This window comes from Mirounga leonina, unplaced genomic scaffold, assembly GCF_011800145.1.
Source record: "Mirounga leonina isolate KUSES-001 unplaced genomic scaffold, KU_Mleo_1.0 Mir_127, whole genome shotgun sequence".
In the NCBI taxonomy this organism is placed as follows: Eukaryota; Metazoa; Chordata; class Mammalia; order Carnivora; family Phocidae; genus Mirounga; species Mirounga leonina.
In genome coordinates, this window is record NW_023270316.1 from 2113613 (window position 1) to 2135575 (window position 21963).

General features: G+C 53.5%; 1 protein-coding gene across 7 annotated transcripts in view; it reads right to left on the reverse strand.

Annotated features, from left to right (window-relative positions):
- Window positions 1-2302: 2302 nt before the first annotated feature.
- The window catches only part of ARHGEF7 (Rho guanine nucleotide exchange factor 7), a 101445-nt gene continuing 81784 nt past the window's right edge, over window positions 2303-21963 (reverse strand). For 3 of the 7 annotated variants that reach the window (XM_035003040.1, XM_035003041.1, XM_035003036.1), the window contains 6 exons: window positions 20074-20167; window positions 15546-15635; window positions 12541-12717; window positions 4672-4771; window positions 4426-4480; window positions 2303-3544 (listed from right to left, as the gene is read on the reverse strand). In XM_035003040.1, coding sequence (XP_034858931.1) covers window positions 3422-3544; window positions 4426-4480; window positions 4672-4771; window positions 12541-12717; window positions 15546-15635; window positions 20074-20167 — 639 coding nt within the window. In that variant the 3' untranslated portion in view covers window positions 2303-3421. Of the gene's footprint in view, window positions 3545-4425; window positions 4481-4671; window positions 4772-9895; window positions 12718-15545; window positions 15636-20073; window positions 20168-21963 lie in introns of those variants that run through there. The other 4 variants (XM_035003042.1, XM_035003039.1, XM_035003037.1 and 1 more) reach the window with 3 other exon arrangements.

Below are 21963 nucleotides of genomic sequence, written 5' to 3' on the forward strand. Positions count from 1 at the left end.
GGAAGAGGCCCGACAGAGCGCCCATTCCATTCACAGCGCAGATCAACACGAGGGACTTCCCGAAGGACTCCTTCCAGCCGCAAGTCACGGAAACCCTCCCAGCTCCGGTCACCAGCTGCACTGGGGTTCCTGGCGGCCAGGCGGCCAGCACGGCTGCACGCAGAGCCGGGCCCAAGGGCACTCTGGGCAGCGGCTGTGTCACCCAGTCCTTGCGCCCCTTCCAGGGACAGCCTGCCACCCCGTGTCCAGGGCGCATGGCCGGGCTCCCGGGTGCGTGGCTGCGGGGGTGGCCCGCCCTCTGGAGGGTCGGGGACAGTACGGGGCTGTGGCCAATGTGAGCCGGGTACGAGCAACACTGGTCTCTCCGCAGGATCCGTGGGCCATCGCTGGTCTCCCTAAAATCGCGGAGAAAGAGGACAAGAGCGCGGTTACCAAGTCACCCGACGAGGTTTTCTTCGACCCCAGTGTCTGCGAGGCGCACCGCTCGGCTCCTTGGCTGAAGGGCCGGAGCTCTGCGCGGGCAGGAGCACACGGGTTGCAGCCGCCCAGCGGGACGGGGCGGCCGCCGGGACGGGGTGCCCGCAGCGAAGGGCACATGAGCACTGTCGTCACACCTGTCCTAGGAGGCCCCCAGAAACCCTGGAGGACGCTTCCCTCACCGCACCCGCGAGACGGGCTACCGAGCGTCCTCCAGGATGGAAGTCCTTATTCTACAGCCGGCCGAGGGGCTGTGCCCACAGCCCGGCTACTCCTTCCCTCTCCTTCCCCCTCCCCTTCCCTACAACCCTCCTTTTTCTAATCCGACGTCTCTTCAGCTATTCCCAAGCCCTAGATTTTAAAGGCAAATGTGATTTTCCCAACATCAAACATCTACACCGGACCTTTTCAAGATTTAAGAAGAAAGCGTAGAGGTAACATGTACCAAACCCCAGCAGGTCACAGAAGATACAGCAACATTGTAATGTAAGGAAAGTCCGTTTAATGACAATGACGGAGCAGGAGCAGTCAAGGCCAGGACAGCCTGTGGCTTTCATGTGACGGGCCCCACGACTGTCAACAGGGATGCCGTGCGTGCAGCCTACGGACCAGCGCGGGGGCAGCGGGAAGGGACAGAAACCCTGAGGCGCCCCCCGTCCCAGGGCCTGGCACGCATGCGACACACACAGCGGGAGCCCCAAGGACAGTCTCCGCCACCAAATCTCAACATCGTGCAGAAACGCAAGTGCGTTATCTCCTCGCCCTCGGGGTAAACGGGGCCCCTTCCACCCACCGCCGCCAGCCCCCAGCCCCTGGGAAGTTCAGGGAAACGGAAGCGGTCCGCAGGTTTGTAGACAGAACAGCTCTCAGACTCTGCGCCCTAAGCAGCTTAGTGAAACAGTGGATCTGCCAGGCGTCCCAACAGTCCCAACGGTGCCATCAGAGCGGGGACGGGGAGAAACGTGCGTTCCCACTCAATGCTGCAGTCAAGTTAAGGCAGGTTTAGGAGACCCGTCCTGGGAGGCAGCCGGCAACATCCCCCGTCAGAGAAAGGTGGAGAGATCGGGGTGAAGACCGTCCCTGAGTGCAAGACCGCAAACTTCGGTACACTCCAAAGTGTTTTCTATGGCAAGGTCTTCTGCGTCACCAAAAAGCACTGTAAAGTAAGGCTTCCCCCAAAAAAGGCTCTTTTCTAGTCCTAGCACTAGTAAACAAAATGCGAAGCGCAGGAAGCTGGGAATTCTACCAGAAAGGCCACACGAGGGCAGGCGGATGCGGAGCCGCGCACACACCTGCAGGGCACGCAGCCAGGAGGGCCCAGCTCCAGCAACGGCCCGCCAGCCGCAGACGGGTGGGCCGAGTGCTCAGCCCCGACCTGGACAGGAGCCACCGGCAAGCAGGCCAAGGAGTCCCAGAGCCGCCCCGTTCCAAGGCGTCAGAAGATCCCCAGGCAGTTGAAGGGTTGCTTGACCCCACAGATCGCAAGGCCCAAGTCCCACCTGGTGCCACACGGCTGTTTCTGGGAAGTCTGTAGTGCTATTTGTTTTAAAGACAGAACACTCGTTCTAGGGACCAGATTCTCTCCACTGGAAGCCGACCTCTTCGGAAGAGAGCAGCGGAGAGAGCAGCTCCCGGGACGCGGTGTCCTGCCCGCGAGGCGGAACGAGCTGGCTCCATGGCTGAGGCCCTGCCCCGGGGCTCTGAGGTTCCCACCTCCCCGGCCCAGAGAAGTCAGCGGGGCGGGGCTCAGGCTCAGGCAGGCTTCCTCCCTGTCCCCACTGCCGTTCAGGTACGGGGGGAACGGACCGGCATTTAAACTGAGTACTTTAGGCAGAATTTCTATTGCTTTATTCTCACTGAAGGAGGGAAACCTTTCTCTTTCCCAGTGAGCACGGAAGGCTTGTTGCACGCTGCTGGTACAGAGGTCGGAGTTCACAGAGGCCTGACAAGGACTCCCACCTGGCACTTGCCATGTCCGCTCACGGTATCCTTGGGGTGCCTTCCTCGGCCTCGGTAATACGGAATAAATAATGCGGTTTATTTACAGGTTCTGGTGGAGCTTTCTCGGGGGTGGGGGGGGTGGAGACAAACGGTGCGTTTTGTCACGTTCTTAAACCAGCCTGTCTAGACAAGTCTGCTCTCCCCCGAGCACAGAAGGCACGCCGACAGCCGCCGTTCACACGCAGCAGGCAATCGCGGATGCCGGCAGCTGGACATGGCGGGCGCGGGGACCTCCCGGGGTTGGTGGCTGAGGCCCGGGTCTCCCTCACTGAGCCGGGACGCCGACTCGGGGCCACCGCACGCCGGTGACAGCGACGCTGCTTCAACACAAGGCTTTCAAGGCTACTGAGGGACCGCCGCAGGTACAAACAGGGCTACGCGGGCCTACCCAAGGCGGGGGTCCTCCCGGAGCACGTGGGGCTCCAGTGGCGAACCAACGAGGCGTCTAGCACCGCGTCCAGGCCCCCTCGCGCCTCTGCTTCCCACGAGCACGTGAGCACAGCTTGCTGTTTGTGGGACCCGAAAGGTTAGTGACAAGGAAATTCTAGCACGGGGGATCAGCCCAGGTACAACAATCACAGATATGCATTCAAAATGGAGTATTTACAAGAAACGTGTATGTATAATTATTTATATAGATCAATAAAAGCCTGAAACACCAGGATCTGTAGTCACTGCACTTATTGCAAAATGAGGTAATTGAGATGTTAACAGAGTAAAATTAATGCAGTTCACCCCCAGGGTCTACACCTCATGTTTGGATTCTTCAGGAACAATGTGACCGTTTCTATTTGTGGGATAAACTCCGGCTTTTCCATGCCCAGAAAGCAAGATGACTTTTGTCCAGCCCTGCCCCGCGGCCCTGAAGGTCACCCTGGCTAGGGTCGTGGGGCTCCCGGCTTGGTCTCCCAGCTGGTCTCGGAGGAAGAAGCAACGACACTCCTCAGAGGTTGGTCTCGTCCCAGGCAGGGTCGTTCATGTTCTTGAGAACTTTCCTCACCAGCTTTTCCAGGTCTTTGCGGGCTCTCTGCTCCTCCTCCAGAGATTTCTTCATCTTTTTGTTATCCTGTAAACAAAGCAAACAACAGGAGGCTGAGTGTCTTGGGCACAGAAGAGGACTTGTTTCCCAGGAGTGATCCCAGGCTGGAATCCGCCATATTCACCCAGATGCTCCTACGAGCAGGACCAATCACAGATGGAAGAACAGCCCTATCGAGCGAGAGAATCTCCGCATAACTCACAAAAGGATGGATGAAAGTTACAAAAGGAACTGCGTGCACCTTTCCACATTTGCGAAGATCTTACAATCTTCTTACAGAAAAACGGTGGCAGCGGCTGAAAGGCTACACGAGCCTGCCTTCCCGCACTTCAACCCGATCACCCCCGAGGCGCACAGACCTATACCTACCACTGCTGAGGGTCCCTTCAAACTCGGAAAAGAAGCACGTGGAAGCCGCGAGAACGCAGCGAGGTCGGCCAACTGCGCGTCCAGGCCCAGATCGCGCCGCACCCCAACCCCCCGCCTCGCATACAGGGCTCACCATGCACTCCTCGGAGACACAAGCTGGTGTGCAACGTACTTTACCCAAAATACGCAAAATATACTCGGTCACTTAGCCCAGTTCACTTGACTTTATAAGAACAAGAACCGTGCATTCCACCAGCAAGCGGTGGAACATCCCAGTAGGATTTTTGGATGTTTTAAATGATGATTCCAACAGGACCTGAGATGCTTTATGATGCCCACAGTACAGTACGAAGTTTGAACAGGTCACTTTAAGAATTCATCTCCTGGTCTGTTCCCATTCACGGGGGACCAAACTGGCCCTGGAGCACAGAGAAAGGCCGTCCCTCGGTGCTAGCGCGCATAGGGACAGATGGCCTCGCTTTTCACACGGTGCTTTCCTCTGACCCCATTACAAGATTAAAGAGCTGGCTAGGACTCACCTGTCTCAACTCCTGGACTTCATCCTTTAACGCATAGACCGTGTCAACAAGGCTCCTGAAACAGAAAACGGGACCAACACCTGAACCGGGATGGGAGTGAGGACGCCGCCGCACGGAAGCGCTCCACCAGGAGGCACGACAACGCCCTGCCCGCTAACCGTCCCGCTCCGCGCGCCCTGCAGCAGCCCGGTTAAGGCTAGCGCCCACCCCCACCTCCCCGCCCTGAAATGCTGGGGGGTCGCTTACTTCTCCTCGATCACCGTCTGACCATTACTCTTGGTTTCTTCAACTATCATCTTCTCTTCCTCTGGAAGCAAAACTTGTGGAGCAGACTCTTTGCGTGAACCTATGATATTAAAACAACAGAAACACAAACAAACCCACAGGTGAATGCCGTGGTGGAAGTGAAAACCTGACTCAATAACACAACTTAAACATGACTATTAAATCCCGGGGATCGTGTGTTATGAAACTCTCTAGATACAACACGGGAAGGGCAGCTTTTTACCAATTTTCTCCACTTCTGCCTAGCGAACTCAGTCCTTCTCATGCCTAAAGCATCTAGATGCAAGGAAGCACCAGCCTTTTGGTGATTTATTAAGCTTCGGTTCCTTCATGAATCGGGATCAAATCCTGAAATCTTCCACAGGTAGCAAGGTCCTGACCCCAGTGCCCTGTATGTTTTGGAATAAATACCAAAAAAATTGGGGGGAACATCTGAATCAAACATTGAGACCAATCATTCCGGGCGTTTTAGAAAGATGGGCCAGACAGTGGCACGCACAGAGTGCTCATAAATGCAAACAGCTGACGAAATGCTTAACTCTAGAACAAGTAAAAATAAAGGTTGAGACACGTGGTTTAGAAAAACTGAGATTTATTACTTCTTTCGTAAAAACCTCATTTGACATTCCCTGGAACATACACATTTTCCCAGCGGAAGGCGGTAAAGCGCTGACGATGTTGGAGGGAGGCGTGGGCCGTTTCTCCGGGGCCCACACTGCAGCCTGCCTGGGCCCCGTCCCGAGGAACACGCGCCATGGGACGGGTACTTTAGAAACCGGGAAACCCAAATATCTCACAGGTAAGAAAGGAGACTCCCATCTTTTTTAAGGACACAAAAAAGAAAATCTGAGGTAGTGCTTTCTTAAACTTTGAAACAACTTCTATCTTTGAAAAGTATCAGATGCGAATTTGAGGCAAGAATCTACCACAGAATGCAAACGCCTGCAAGTGGTATTTTGATAAACGTTTCTCCATCAAACAAATACACTTGGTGTTGGACGGCTGCTAACGGATTACAGAGATGCTGTTACAACTCGCTGTCTCCTGGTTTACCTTTAGTCTGCCTTCCGCAAGGTCTGCCGAACTCTACGATGGCTGTGCCTCCTCGCGTCATGGGGACATTCAGCAGGACACCGATTTTCTTAAAGATAGGGTTTGAAGTATAGTTTCACCAGCACTTCAGTGTCAGCCTAATCCCCTCTGAACAGGACTAGCAACTACCATCAAAGCTTGACGGCCACAGGGCTCCACGCCACAGGGCAGGGGGCTGGAGTTTGCCGGCCACGGGGCCTTGGCCTCGACTCTCCCTGCTGCCACCTGGACGACAACACAACCTGCTCCGTTCCCGTCGCACAGCCTGGGAAGGACGTCAGATCCAAGTGCACCGTGACACGTAACGGCAGGAACTGGACAAAGCTCGGATGCGGACCACCTCCTGCCGTGCCGTCCCAAGCACGAGAAGATTAAACTCCGGGCAAGCAAGTGCCGTTCTGTGTCCCGCAGCGCGCGCTTCGGCACGTACATACGTCTCCGGCCCGAGGGAGGAAGGGCCCGTCGGGGCATCAGTAACTTCAGTGCTCCGATCGGACGGGGCACTTAGGTTTCCATCACAAGCCGCAACAGCCGGTGTGTGGGTGTGCATCAGCGCACCGCAGCTCTCCTGTCCGGCCCCGTCGCTGCCAGGGACTGGGACGCGTCACTCTGCTGTACCCCTCACTAGGGGGCAGACCCCCACCCCGTCACAGTCACCCATCCCCACGGGGAATTACTCTTCAGACAGGGGGCAACATCCTTCAAGACACAGCTCCTGAGAGGGACATGTTTCTTAAGACATCACCACGCTGACAGTCGGCCTCCTGGAGTAGCGCCGACTCCAGGCACGTCATCTTCTAGATCCTTCGGGGGCTTCTGGGCCACAGCAGAAAATACTGCTTAGGAAGGAAATTGGTATATGGGACAAATAAGGGAAAGCTCAGCGGTACCAGCCGAGGTGAGAATTCTGAAGGCCGTGGAACATCCCGTGCTTCCAAGACACGCAACGTTACCTCCGTTTTCATCAGGAGAGTTAGTTAGCTCATGTGCTGTTTTCCCCAGAAAAACAAAGGGAGTCATAAAAATTCAAATGTGTATACCACAGGTGTAGGAAAAAACGGTTTCAGTGAATTTTCGCCATGGAGAGAGGTCATGAGTCAACTTAGTTGGCTCCTAAGTGCCCCCGCCCCTGCCACCCGCTCTGTGCTACGGTCAGATGAGAACAGGTCCCAGCTGTGTGTCCATCACCCCCAGCTGGAAATACGACGTCTCATTAGCTCATCCACGTGAGGACACGACAGGATGAGAAGTTCACCGGGCAGCGCTGTGGGAAAACGGGCTTCCTCGCTTCTCTCTCCGGCTATTTTCACACCTTGTAGCTTCCTGGGCTGCCCGCTGACGTGAGGCGCTCCCAGCTTCAAGCAGCAGGAGAAACAAGGGACACCTGTGTCGTAAGGACAAGGGTCAGCCGGCAGGCGCTGTCCCGTCCGCACGAGTAGGGAGGCCCAGGGCTCGTAAAGCAGAACGGAGCTAGCCAACTCTGCAGAGCTGCTCTGAGAGTTTAAGAATCACATTTAATATATTTTACCAGGTAAAGTCACAAAAACAAAAGCCTTCAAACCCGCTACCGTTACGTAACGGAACGTCAGGGGACGAAAGCCCGTGAGCAGCAATACTCGAGCTGCATACACGCGGCGGTTACTTTTGGAAATACACTGAAAGCACACCAGGATTTATCATACAAGCTTAAATTTGAGAATGCCATAGGCAGAATGTACGGACTTAACGGCTTGATTCCCGAAAGATGCTGGTGTGGAAAATGAAGACCATTTACTAGCCTGCAGAGAAATCCATATGATGCTAGTAATGCGCCCAGTTTCAGTGGAAGAGGTTCCTCCTACAAGGACAGAAAACTTGGTTTTTCAGAAAATTCAATAGAGGAATGTTCTCCAGCCAGGTTTATAAGTCTGTTCTCACAGAAATAGCCAAGTTTTACAAAGTAGATTTAACAAGTTATCTCAAAGATCCCTTGGGTATTTTTAGAGGGATCACAGCATGTTTTCCCTGAATTACTTAGTTTGGCAAAACAACAGAACCCGCCAAGAATGTTCTGTCACTTTATTTAAAATCCTCTAAGAGGGGCTGAGACACAGATGAATGGGTTCATGATGGTCCAGCACATTCAAGGTCTGCGTTTCCAGGAGGTAACGGGTACGAGCGCTGTCGGTAGTCCATCGTGCTGGCGTTCGTGCGGTGACCTCTCTGGGGGGCTACTGCTCCAGGCCCCCGGGAGGGAGTGTGCGCCCTGACCGGAAGCGCTCGTCTGGAACGTGCCTGAAGTCGCTCACATAGCGAGCAGAGAGACGTCTCTCCCCTCCCACCCCCGGCACACGGACGCTGGCCCCCCACAGCGGCCTCTGCTACACAGCCCTCTCGTCTACACCATCTGGGGACTCAGGTCTGCACTTCCTGGAGAGTAGCCGTGCGGCACCTGGACCATCACCCGCCCGGCCCCCCCATCAGTAAGGGGCCCCCCCGGAATAACGCTCTGTGTAAACCGTATGGCGTCGCCTGCTTCCTTTTCCAGCCTCAAAGTGCCTTCTCGGTTTGGGGGTACTTTGCTGTCCCTCCACCTTCTAACACAGGGGTTCTGCACCACATCGCCTCGGAAAATGCCGACGGCTACGGCCACTCCTGGAAGGTCCACCGTGCACATGGGGCACGCTGACGGTTTTCACCAGGTGTGTAGTAGAAATACCCACTTACTTTAACTCAGCATTTCCTCAAGTCGCCTGAGTGCTGCGCCTTTCAGCAACATTCCAGTTGTGTGTGTCACGGTTTAAAAGGGGTGTTGGACTAGCCTAGAACCCTGTCTGCATCGAGAAGGACATGCACACCAGTGCCGGCTGGATTTGCTGTTCAGTGCAGGGGTGACTACAATGAGCTGTCATCGGCACTTAGCACCAGTCCAGCACTTCTCCAACTGGAGGACTCCGGAGAACGTGTCCGCAGAATCCGGCTGTGGAGGCCACGGATGGACACGCTGTGGTAGCTGCACACTGTCGCACGGCGGGAGACAGGAAGGCGAGCCTGTGCCCTCGGAGGTGTGACCTACCAGCCAGAGACACGTGGAGCCCTGCCCCCTACAACACCCGCACCCCTCAGAGCACCGTGGGTCTTTGCGGACACACATCTAGCGAGGGCCGGTGCTGCACAGAGGCCTTGCCTGAGCAGCACAGAGCAGGGGACTCAAAGCCCGGGCGCCTCTCCGTGGTTAGACTGCCACCTGACCGGACACGCAGACAGAACACACGGCTCAGTCAACTCCGGGGCACCCAAGGGCTAGCGTGTGGGTGCGTGCGCACGCGCGTGTGTATGCGTGACAGGGTCAGCCTGCGTCAGAAGCCTAAACGTGGTGTTTGTCAGAAAAGATCATCTGCTCGTCTGGCCAGCAGTCGAGTACATTTGTGGCAGAACTCCATGAATTCTAATTCATCATCTTTCTAAAATCTGCACCTAATTATGCTCAAGCGAAACTGAACTTTCAGAATGAAGGAAAATATTACAACTTTTAAAAGAAATCTATTTAATAAAATCTCTCCCAAAGATCATTTGTTATTTATGGCTATCATAGGATTCTAATTTTTTTCTTAGGAAAATGTGAGGAATCTCCTTAGGGAACCATCTGCATCTGTTTACCATTTGCACCCTTCCCTAGCCCCACGCGGACACTCCTTTTCACTTCTTAGCCAGCTGGGCATGCACTTTATAAAACAAAGATTAAAACTGACCTTAGTCTTAAAAAAATAAAAAATCTATTAAAGTTAGGGTTTTTTTGTTTTTTTTTTTTTTCCATTTATGCACAGCAAAACCAAGAGTGCTTCTTTCTGAAGACAAGCCTTTCAGGGACCGAAAACTTCTTTAAAAAAAGAGGGAGAAAGGAAATAAAAGCGTGTCGGGAATCACCCTGTATCGTCTAGAAGGTATTTATTCTAAGGAAGTGCATGTCTCTCTATCAAAGCAGACAGAAAGTGTCCCATTGCCTGGCCTTCCTCTGGAAGACAACATACGGGAGAACAGCCAAATCATATTCAGTTGCAAAAGCTATGCTACTCCCCCGCCCCCCAGGTAACAAATATTAAAAGCCACAGGCTAGCAAATGCAAAATTTATTTCAACTGTACATAACAGATGTCTTTTTTATAAAACAAACACTTCATTGCCATATGCAACCACAGACAATATGCATACTGTAGAGTACAATGCAACCTTCAGGTGTACATCCAACGGAGTCTTCAAATGGCCGTCACCCGCTAAAAATGGCTTTCCCAGTCACAGAGAAAAAACACAATATAGAGATTTTTTTCAAGGTCTTATACCACTCTATACACATTACTGTGTTTTGGCAATTTTACGCAAAACACACACTTAATATAGCTTATATACCGTGGCGAGGGTAAACTCAAGGTCCACACCACGTAGGCCCCCACGGGAGGCCCCGGACGGCTTCCACCCACCTGCGGGTTCAGGGTCCACGCCCGCACGCTACGCACTAACTGCGCACGCGGCCAGGACGGAGCTGCCCCAAGCAGACTCCATTCCACCGTGACTGGAGCTCCACGGACGGAGTGTCCCTGCCCTCCGGTGCCACTTCCAGGCCTGGGGCCCTAACACTTCCAACCAGGTCACAAGAGTGAATGGTGCATTCAAAACAAGCCCAACCAACCAGAAGCCAGGGCGGTGTGATGCAGTGATCCCAGCATCAGCAAAATCACCGCGCACGTGGCTTTAACTGGTACCAGAGGACTGAGGGGACAGCGTCAGCCCTCGGGGGACAGGACGTGAGAGGCCTCCGGAGGACGACCCACACGACACTTGGTGGTAAGGAAGTATCGCAGCGCCCCCGCGCTTACTGAGGCTTCTTGGCAGAGGCGGCTACGCCAACTCGCCGACAGCAGCCTCAAAGCAGACAGACAGACATTCTACATTAGCGTCCGAAGAGGCGGCCACTGTACGTACAAAACACAACAACTGCTGCTAAGTTCACTGCATGAACTTCGTAGTCCTACTTCTCCCAAACTTCCACTGACTATTTGGCTGAATACATAGAAACCCCATCTCTACCGTGGGTTAATACTGGGCTCTGACTAATTTTAAGGTTGCTCCTCAACTTTCTTACTTATACTACTTGATATAGAAGTATGAAATCTCCAGATGGCGCGAGCAGCTCGACAGCTGTGTGGCAAGAGACCTGTCTGGAATTCCTGGTTTTCCTCAGGACCTCACCGCAGGCAGTACTGAAGGCGTGTGACCCGCCAGGCAACACGCCGCCGCCAGGGTCCACCGGCGCCCAGCCGACTAGGGCGCTGCAGCCCGGCTGTCCCTGCGCAAACAAGATCACACACTGGCTACGGGGCTTTGCTGGGGGTCGGGGGAGGACAGAGATCACAGCCACCCCGAGGAGAGGAAAGCAGGTTATTCCCAACGTATTATGGCATCTTGTTTTCTGAAGCTGGTTTCAATGAATACTTAAAACACAACCCTGAGGTTCCATTTTAACACCAAGTACAGCATGCACGGGAGAGAACAATGACCAGATGTGGATCTGGATGCCACGACTGAATGTAACAGGTCACATTCAGTTCTTTCTGAAGCAGAAACTCGTCTGAGAGGGGCGAGTGAAATCTCCTTACAACAAATCCCAGGCAAGTGAGGGAGTTCCCTCCAAATCCGAGATGTTCTTGTAAGTGAGTGACATGGCAACCGAGGTCTTCAACGGACTCAGATGTCCCCGTGACAATCAGGAATGGGGGTCACAGAGGACGGGCTGCTGTAAACGGAGTTTCATGGCAGCTAGCCGCTGAAAACAAAGCCCGTGCCCGTCGCAGGCAGCGTGACAGGGATGTGGGGGGACAGCCAGGCCGGGACTGAAGCCACGCACTCACCTGGCTCTGAACGGAGTCGCATGTACACCTTCAGAGGCCGAGGGCTTCCGAGTTTGGCCTGAATCCTCAGCGGAGTGGCATGAGTGTGCTAAGCGCCAGTTAAGAGCGATTGCTCCAAGTAAGGAGAGTCGGGTGTGAGTTGTGGGGGAGGGTCTGAGCTCTGACAGTAAGCCGGCCCTCGGAGACCCCCCGCCCCCCGCCCCCACCCCGGGCAAACGGGGACGTGGGACGGCCGTCTGAGGCACCCCGATGAGCCACACCCACACACAGCCCCGCGTGGCGGCCAAGCGCCCTGGGGGCTCCTCAGGACACGGCTGTCTGAGCTGACCCCACGCTCCCAGCGCGCTCTCCTGGCCTCTCTCCACAGCTCGTTCACCAGCGGGGCTGCTGCACCCGGAACACTGAGACCCTGTGTGAGGCCAGAGTCGCCACTGAGGTGCTGGCACTTAGATCACAAACCTGTACGGTCTCGTATGAAACAGGAAAGTGCTCACACAGCTGTATCCACAAAGAAATGAGACAGGTGCTACACTGAGAACAGGAACCCAGACCATTCAGAGCTGGAGAGCCACCACCACCCACGGAGGAGAGGGCCCTCGGGCACGGCCCCATGAGCGCACCGTCTCCTTCCACCGCGGCAGCTCGAACGGACGGTCGAGCTGGCAAGTGGGCCTCCACACAGTACAATGGGAAATATCAGCAATGCTCTCAAAAGTTGTTAAAATATCACATAAAAGACAAGGAACAGCAAGAAAACATCTAAGAAAAGCAGGCTGCGATACAACAAGCATTTGTTAAGAAAAGCTCAGAAGTGCATTAGTTCTGGTGAGAGATATATGAGCAACAGCTCTTACGAGATGTAGAACCCATTCTGTAACTATGGGCTGTCCATATACTGTCATAGTCAGAGTCTTCCGAGAGGTCTGAAGGCTCCAGACGGGAAAGGCTACTGCGACGACCCAAGGAGTCTAGACTTGATTGGTCGTCGTCAGCCAAGACGTGATTATGCATCAGGTCAGTGCCTTGCCATGCTACGACGGGGAGGGATGGAGTGACAGGCAGAGGGGAGAGGGGACGGACAGGAAGAGCCACAACCAAAAACATGAAAACAAAAGCAAAAGGTGATGGGAAGAGAAGGAAGAGAGAAAATATTGTTAAAAACTGGCAACAATGTTCATTTCTCCTTATTTACGGTGGGTTTTAATAGCACAACCCTCAGAGTAAAACTGGATTATTTAAATAAACCTAAGTCACAATATTGTTCCCAAACGGTCCCTCACATAAGCCCATGTCCACAGATACTTCCACAGACATTTCCCAGGTCAACAATTCTATCCCAGTCTACCAACCGTGAGCCTCGTTCAGGACATTTGTAAGAGGAGCCATTTACGCATTTCATTAGGAGCTGTGTCTTATTCTGAGGTGGACATACTGAAGCAGGAGAGCTTCAGAGGGTTTTTGGACTGACTTCTTCAGCTCTCCCTTTGCCAGACTAGACTCCCCAGAAGTCATCTTAATGGTGGGGTCTAAACTTACCTTATCAAACTACCACCACTGTAAAAACTTCAGAGTGGAGAAAAGGGTTACGCGGGGTCCGGGTCCCTCTGCGCCCCCCCTTCCTGCCACTGCACCCCAGAGCTCGGCCAGGGGAAGAGAAAAAGTGGGAGGCCTGTTCAAACATTCTCAGTCCTGATGCAGACCCTTTTACCGGCAGGACAAGGGACACGATGAGCCGAGAGCCACTGTGTTAACAGGAGGGCGACAGACAAAGTGGGCACAAGATGGGAGAACAGAGAGAAGCCCAAGAGCAGTCAGCAGCTGGGAGCGAGGGCACCGGCCAGGCAGCTGTGAGGGAGGCATGCAGGGACACTGCGCGACAGACAGGGCACACCACAGCACCTGCGGGCTCCGTCCTAGTCCTGTTTCTGCTCCAAGGGCGTTCCATTCCCAAACCATAACAAGAACAAGCAGTGGGCCAGTTTGGATTCCTTCAACTAAATCCCTGGAGTCTAATGAAGGTCACTACTTCCTTGAGACAGAAATCGATACCAAAGATGTCTGGCTTTATAATGTCTTCTTGGCATCCAAACATACACTGAAAGGAGGTGAATTTTAGGTCAAGTATATTATCCTGTTTTTACTAAGCAATGTAGTATGAAAAGAGCTGCCTCCATTGTAATCCCACACCTACCTTTCCAGCATCAAGGATCCATTTCCCCTATCCTACCTGGTCCTAAGAGTATTAGGGTTACAGCCACACGAGGCCCCAGAGTGCTTAGCCCGTAGCATCAGCTGAAAATAAAAATCCACGTATCGTGCAAAGCTTCTCTGACACGGGAGAACTGGAGACACATGCTACAGATGACAGATAACCCACACGGTCTACAGGCCGTCCCTTCCAGGCAACCAAAGCAGCGAGGCCACAGGGACATCATGAGGCACCGTCTCCCTGATGAACAGATGAAGCTCTCACCAACACACACACAAAGCTCACGTTACCTGGTCTGTTTACCTGAGACTACCACGTCACAATTTTATTTCAAGTAATTTGAGAGAATTCTTTAAAATTTCAAATTCAAAACCCAAAACACTATGGCCACATTTTATATAACCTAAAACTTAAAACGGTTTCTTACCAAACCTATAAAACCAGTATCAAAAGACAAACTGTATTTACAAATGACCGTTTGCCTTGATGTACACCCCACTTCCAGGCCTTTCCATGTCTCCCCCACTCTGCTGACCAGTTACTGTGAGTAAGTGTTCTCACAGGACAAGGACAAACAAGAGTCTCAATGCGCACACCAGACACTTAGAACACCGACCACAGGGAAGTTTCTAGGTGATCTGCAGACTGCCCATGGGGTTCAATCCTGCCAGCCCTTTTTAGCTGTCGCCATCTTTAACAAAAGCTAAAGCGGGTGAAAATTCCCTTTCCCCCCTGTCCTTTTTATCAGAACTAGTCTGACACGAGCCAGGATGCAGATCTGAACCACCAAAGTAGAGGTGGTGGGAATGAAGCAGTGATCAGCAATGTGCCCAAAGTCAGGGTAGAAAGGGAATCCAAGACACACAACCTAACAGAAACCAGTTTCTAAGCCAGAATACATAAACCAGTTCTCGAACAAAACCAAAACAAACCCCAAAAAGCCCACCCAGAAAGGACAGTGCAGGACACCCTGTGGTGCCTGTGGTCCTGGCCCCAGGGAGAGGGGAAGGCAACCCTTTCTCCTGAACAAACCACGCGCCCCACTGCGTCTGCACCCCCGTGCTGCACTCCACCTTCAAACGCTGGGAAGTTAAAGACAAAAAGAGCCCACCTTTTCCTGTCCCGACAGATTAAGGTTCCTCAACTGAGACCTTGTGCATAAAGATACAGGAAACTCAGTGGTGCTGAAATCCACCACATAAATTAGTTGGGGTCCACTTCCAAAAATGTTTAAATGCATCATTTAGAAAAGCGGGGGGTGGGGGCACTGCTAAAAAAGACTTGCTCTAGATTTATATTTTTGACAATTCTACGAATCTTAAGGAAGAAAGTCCCACTATCAACCAATAGTTTAAAGAGCTTAGAAATAACTGAACCCATCTTCTGTCTTCTAAGCACATCTTCTTACTAAGCAAAAGCTTTCTACACCCTGGCAGCACCTCCTACTTAAAGTTCCCCAGCAGAACGTTTTGTAGAAATGCGTCCTCTTAGTGGCAGCTCAGCCCCTCTGCGGGGCCTTAGGGGCGCCGGGCGGGCCAGCCAGGTGTCCCTCACTGACGGCCACACACAGGGCCCAGCACAGGCCCCTTGGATGGGGACTCTAACCCCAGCGAGCCGCTGCAGTTCGCAGTCCGAGATGGTGAGACTTACTTGAGTTGAGCGTTTGCCGCGTTTTCGCGCTTGTGCAGTAAGCCTCGATGACTTTCAGAATCTGCGCGTCTTCTTCCAAAGCGGCTGTGCCTGTCAAGACACGACACGCCACAATCAAGCTAAAAGTGACAAGTAGAACAGGTCATGAACTAAAAAACAATTTCTTTTATCAGAAAATGGTTTTCTAATATTTATAAAACAGTTCTATGTTTTTAAAATATTTTTTATGTGCAACGTATCTAGCAAAAGGCTAGTACCCTAAATATGTAAAAGTGGTCTTACTAGTCCATAGGAAAAACAGCATCCTCCCATGCTGGAATTGAAAAAAGGGCAAGGAACAAGCAAGTCACACAAAAACACCTTAAGAGAAGAGGCTTCTTCTTGCTAAGAAGTAACAAAACAAGCCTCAGGTTTTCACCCACTGGCCTGACAAACATAAGGAAGTCTGGAAATCCCCAGTGCTGATGGGGCAGCGGGGAGCCCACAGCGGGCAGCATGAAGACCCTGGAGAGCTCCAGAAAGAGCATTTCCTCTGATCCCCCGTTCGTACGAGAGATTTCATCCCATCCTCATCCCGGATGGTCACAAAGCACTACCAAGACCTTGTCAGTGTTCTTCCAGCACTGTCCAACCACAGATCCCTCCAGACACTGGCTTCGTGTACTCAGACCACAGGCATGGAGGAGGAGAGAAGCTTCCAGACTAACAACATCGAGTGCTATCAGTCCCAGACTCGGTGCCTCACACATAGCAGACTTCATATGATGCTATGGGGTGAACTATTCCTCTTCTCTGTTTTACTACGTTTTCTACATTTTTTTGTATTTTCTAAGATTCACCTACTCTAATAAAAATGTGGAAGAACAGAAAGCTTAAGTATTTAGAAGCTATAGAAAGCCTCAACATTTTATGAGAGTAAGATATATATACAAGGCAAATCAAATATGCTGTACTAAAAATAAATACCAGTATCTTCTAGGATTTTTAGGGTTTCAGGTCTCACATTTAGGTCTTTATAATCCGCTTTGAGTTTATTTCCATGTATGCTGTAAGCAAGTGGTCCAGTTTTCCCAACACCATTGTTTGAAGAGACTCTTCTTTTTCTCATGATATATTCTTGCCTCTTTTGCCACGGACTGACCATGTAATCATGGGTTTGGGGCTCTAGTCTGTTCCACTGGCATTATATGTTTATTTTTGTACCTACCATACTACTGTGATGAGTACAGCTTTGTAGTATATCTTGAAATCTGGAATTATGGTATCTCCAGCTTTGTTTTTCTTAAGATACCATATGATCCAGTAATTCCACTACTGGGTATTTACCCAAAGAAAACAAAAACATTAATGTGAAAGGATACATGCCCCCGTATGTTTATTGCAGCATTGTCTACAACAGCCAAGTTATGGAAGCAGCCAACCCGAGGGTCCACCAAGAGATGAACAGATAAGGAAGGTGGTGGACACACACACACGCACGCACACGCACGCACACACAGGAATATTATGCATCCACAAAGGGATGAGATCGTGCCATCTGTGACAACATGGGCGGACAAAGAGTATATTACACCAAGTGAGCGAAGTAAGTCAGACTAAAAAAGACAAATACCATGATTTCACTCATATGTGGAATCTACAATAAAAACAAATGAACGAACAAACAGCAGCATGAGACTGGTAAATACAGAGAACTGATGGCTCGGGGTTAGGTCAACAGAGCAGATGAGGGGGAGTGGGGGATCGAGGCTTCCGGTTAAGGCGTGAGTAAGCCCCGGGGATGGGAGGCCCAGCACGGGGCGTACGCTCAATGGTGGGACGCGCTGTGTGCTCACGACACACGGGGGCCGCACTGGTGCTGGGCCTCGCAGAGCATCCAGACGTCAAACCACCACGGGGCACGCCCGAAGCTAACCTAACGTTGTGGGTCAACTACACTCAAAATAAAATTTACAAAGAAAATACAAATTTCAGCACCCAGAGTTGAAGAGCTATTGAGAAATGGATTTATCGCCACTGACTGGAGCCCATCATGTACACGACAAGCTCCTCCCTCAGGAGTAAGAGAGGGTCTTCCTCACTTCATTTCAGGACCTGCTGAATACGGCAACTTCACAGGCATGTCGTTCCACCTCTGCCCAGGGGACCGCAATCTGTGCCTGGGCCTACCTGTCCAGATGATAGGATGAGACGGCTATGCTGGAGGTGAGTCGGTACGCATGCATCACCCGACGCCCAGAGGCAGCACGGACCCCAGAAAGGACGCTCGCTGGTCTCCCCAGGACGGAGCTCATGGCTACCGCCGAGCTTGCTTTCCTCGCAGTCCCTATGTGGCAGAGGCCACCCCACAAACAGAAACTTCCAGGACTCTGAATGTCAGCAAGACTAAAAGAACTCGGGAAAGCTCCGTGTGACTCCAGGGAGCACCAGAGAGGTACAGGAATTATGGTATGGCTTACATCTCTCCTCCAACCCACACGGAATCCCTGGTTCCCTTTCAGCCCCCGGTCCCTCCAAGTTCCCTCCACTGGCTCCTCAGCTCCCCAGACCCACCATCGCATCTCATGGCCTGAGCAGTCGTGTCAGCAGGCGAGCAGCTCCGGAATCCTCACCACCCGCCTTTCCACCAGCCTCAGGCCTGGGATTCCTCCTGCAGGAACCCTTCCCAGCCTCGGCAAGACTGCGCGGGGGGAGGGGGGGCAAGTCCCGTGGGCTCTAGGACATCTAGCAGCATCCCTGGCCTCTACTCACTATAAGGCAGCAGTGCCCACACCCAAGTGTAACAACCAAAAAGGCCTCCAGACGTGACTATCTCCAGAGGGGGCAAAGTCACCCCCGGCTGAGAAACCACAGCTGCAGGCTCCCTCTTCAAAGAAATCTGAACTCTGTCCACGTTGGCCCACTACACCGTCATCACCTGGGCCAGCCACCACCCGATCTTCCTCACCTGGATCAGTCCACCTCCTACCTGGCCTCCCTACTCCCACCTCTGCTCGCCTGAACTCAACACAGCAGTCAGCGATCGTGTTCAAAGCAAGGCCCATCACACCCTCCGCTCACAGCAGGACTGCAGCGGCCCATCTGCTCAGGGCGCCTCTGGGAATCAGCTCTCACTACCAACCCCACCACCTCCCACGTGAGCCCCACGGGCTCCTTGCTGTCCCACGGACCTACCCTTCAGTAGAAACAGACAGGAGGCTAAACAGGCAGATAGTGTGCTGGTGCAAAGGGTGGGGGAGGGAGGGCCGTTGGGCCACTTTAGAGGGCGCAGCTGGGAGGTGTGGGGAGAGGGCACTGGGTGGAGAAAGCAGCCCAGGCACCGGCTCCAGAGCCCCCAAGGCAGGACTCTCTCCTCACCCATACATTAGTGTCCTGGGAGTGCAACCCTGCTCTGCATGCTCAGGATCTGGGGGAGGACCGCCATGATGGCAAGCGACGCCGTGCCCACTGCAGTGCCGAGCGGTGTGAGCGCTCACGTTCGTGGAGCTGCCTCTAGGCCCCTCCCTGCATCTACCACTTCCAGCTCATCACCCATATCAGGACGAGTGGGGGGGCGGCCCGCGTGCAGGCCCCCTGGACTCCAGGGATCCTGCAGAGCCCCCGAACCAAGCGGCCCCCTTCCCTGGAGTGACATCAGCCACACTCACGTTCTGACTACAAACACCTCTGCCACGAGTCTTCTTTTATAAATGAATCCCTGAAAGGTCCCAAATAAATACAGCAAAAAAAAAAGAGCAATGCTCCACAAAGTCAGGAAGACCCGTGACAGGTCCCGGGCCACAGCGGCAAGGAGGCAGAGCCCACCCCTTCCCTGAGGCTGCCACTGCCTGGGCCGTCCCCCCCTTGAGGTCCTCCTGCAGTGCAGACAGTCCCACAGCCGTCTGCGGCCACGGAGCCCCTCCTGCCTGTGGCACCGGGAAACCGGCTCGGCAGTGGGAAGCAGCGGGTGGGCATATGCACAATCTCTCCAGTCACTTCTCGAAATAGCTCTACTTGCTCACCATCAATCAACGGAGCATCTCCCATGGGAGAGGCTGTTCGGGAGATCAAGTGCCGAATCCAGCGCCACTTCCGGCATTTCCCGAGTTCACAGCCGGGCAGCGAGGGTCAGACACGCATACAGGGAAAAGCGAGACCTCGGGCTGCGGAGCAAAGTGGGGGTGTCCCCCGGACATGTGGAGACACCTGGTGCAGCCCAGGCCAAGGAGGGGGCCGGACAGAACAGGTGGTCCCCCTGCACCCCTGGCCTGGGTTCCCAGAACAAATGATCACAGAGGCCAAGAGACCACAAGCCGTTCCATCGAGGGGAAAACCACGCATGTGCTTCATCACTAGGCAGCTCTCCTGCTCGTGGGCATCACCGCTGGAAGGGTTCACCACCCTTGCTCCTCAGTGTCCTTTAGACAAGACGTTAAGGCTCAGACCCCAACAGCTGACGCCTCCGGAAAGCCACCAGCCCTCTGTCTACGCCGTGCGCGCTGCGCCCGAGATGGGCCCGTGTCCTCAGCCACACGTGGTGTGTACTCACTTTTCCGCAGTGCAAACTCTTCATCGGAAGGCTTCCGCTCAGGCTTGCGCTTAGGTAGCAACTTTTTCATGGTCTTGGGACTCTTACTAAGATCCTAGAGAAAGAAAAAGGGGAAAAAGTGCTGACATATTCCAAAGGCAGGAATTTATCCTGGCGTGACGGTGAGAGTCACTGACAGCATGAAATAGAAGTTTCAACAGCCGCTCAAGGTAAAGAACTCCCTACATTACTCGTGCTGGGCTTCCTTGGCCAGCTGCTGAGCATTCATATAAAAGCAAAAGCAAGAGGCACAGGCTCTGACGAAAACCCTCGTGTCCCTCGGACCCGTCAGCACTGTGACGACACGGTGTGGAGGTGCTGCGGGCTCGCGGGCCAACCCAGCCGCAGATGCACACGTGCTGCTAATTCTGGAGCAGACCCATCTGCTGCAGCGAACCAGGAAGCCATCAGGAAAACTAAGGCTATTTTTCGAGGAAAGGCAGAAGCCTCCAGAGAGGAGGAAAGGGAAGACGACCTGCCCGTGGGCTCTGAGTGCAGACGCACGGACGACAGAGCAGCGGCCCCACCGCCTGGGCATGGGCACACGAGCTCATGGCGGAGGCACGATGCGACAATCCGCCCCTTCCCGCTCAAACACAGCGACTAAAGACCGCAGAGAAGGTCCGCAGGGACAGGGCAGGCTCCAGCGGCCAAGCATGTATGAGATCCTGGTGAGGTCTCACTGCTGCATCACTCAAGTCACACAAACCATTCGTGAGTCTCACGACAGGAAGCCAACGTGACATGGGCCATGGGAGGAATCAGACCAAAAGCACAGAAGGAACACAGCTCGGGTTTGGAAGGTAGCTCTTCAAAATCTCTTCTGCTAAACTGCACAGGCTTTTAAAAATGTGGCAGAAATCAGTGTCCGGAGAAGTAACTGCAGCAAGTGTTCCACAGCCCCGGGCAGCACGCCATGCTCACGCAGGCCACGTCCCCCCACCCGTGGGCCCAGGACTTGCACGAAGGGTCTGGAGGGGCTCAGGGACACGAGGCCACGGTTACCCCAGCACTGGGTCCAGCAAAGCAGGTGCAGCCCAGACAGCAAAACCAGATGCTCAGGTTCACGGCCACACCTCTCCCCTCATGCTTTGTGCTCCATGACCGGACACTCTCCGCCCACCCTTCCTCAACAGCAGGGAGACCCCCACCGGCACGGCCGGCACCATCTGCACAAGCTAAATGGGTAACAGATCCCCACATTCGCCACATAACTGCCCACAGCAAAACAACCTCGGACTTGGGCATGTGATCACCAGCAAGACAGAGGTCATAAACAGCAAAATTCATTAACAAAAACACGTCAAGGACAGGTCATCACCTATGTAATACTTCTGTGGGTCGTAAAACATGTAGGGCTGCTGGCAAGGATTGGGGGGGTTCCAGGGCCTCGGGCAAACGCGACCTCAGATGGACAAGAAGTGCCCCAGGACGTGCCACCTCACGCCCTGCGCTCAGACTCGCACTCAGGCTGTGCACGCCTACTCACAGGCTCATGACCACACCCAGCACTTCAGTCATGAGCTTCCTCAAGTGCAAGTATTTCTCAGGTAGTTAAGGCAGTTCGTGTCCTGAACGCAGGTGCAGCGTCAGCAGCCTGGTGTGACCATGCAAGACGGACATGCCGCAGACGCAGAGCCGTGTGCTCCCACTTTCATCTGTGCATGTTCTCTTCCTCTCAAATAGCTCCCGGTGACCAACGCAGGGTTCCGGGGCGGCCCTCACTCGCACCTGGAAAAGGGTCAGAAAGCCTTGGCAAGACCCACCATGGATCAGGTGCACAAAGTGAACTCAGGCTCCCAGCGGCCGGAAACAAGGCCCATCCGCGAAGGGCACAGAGCATCTAATTCT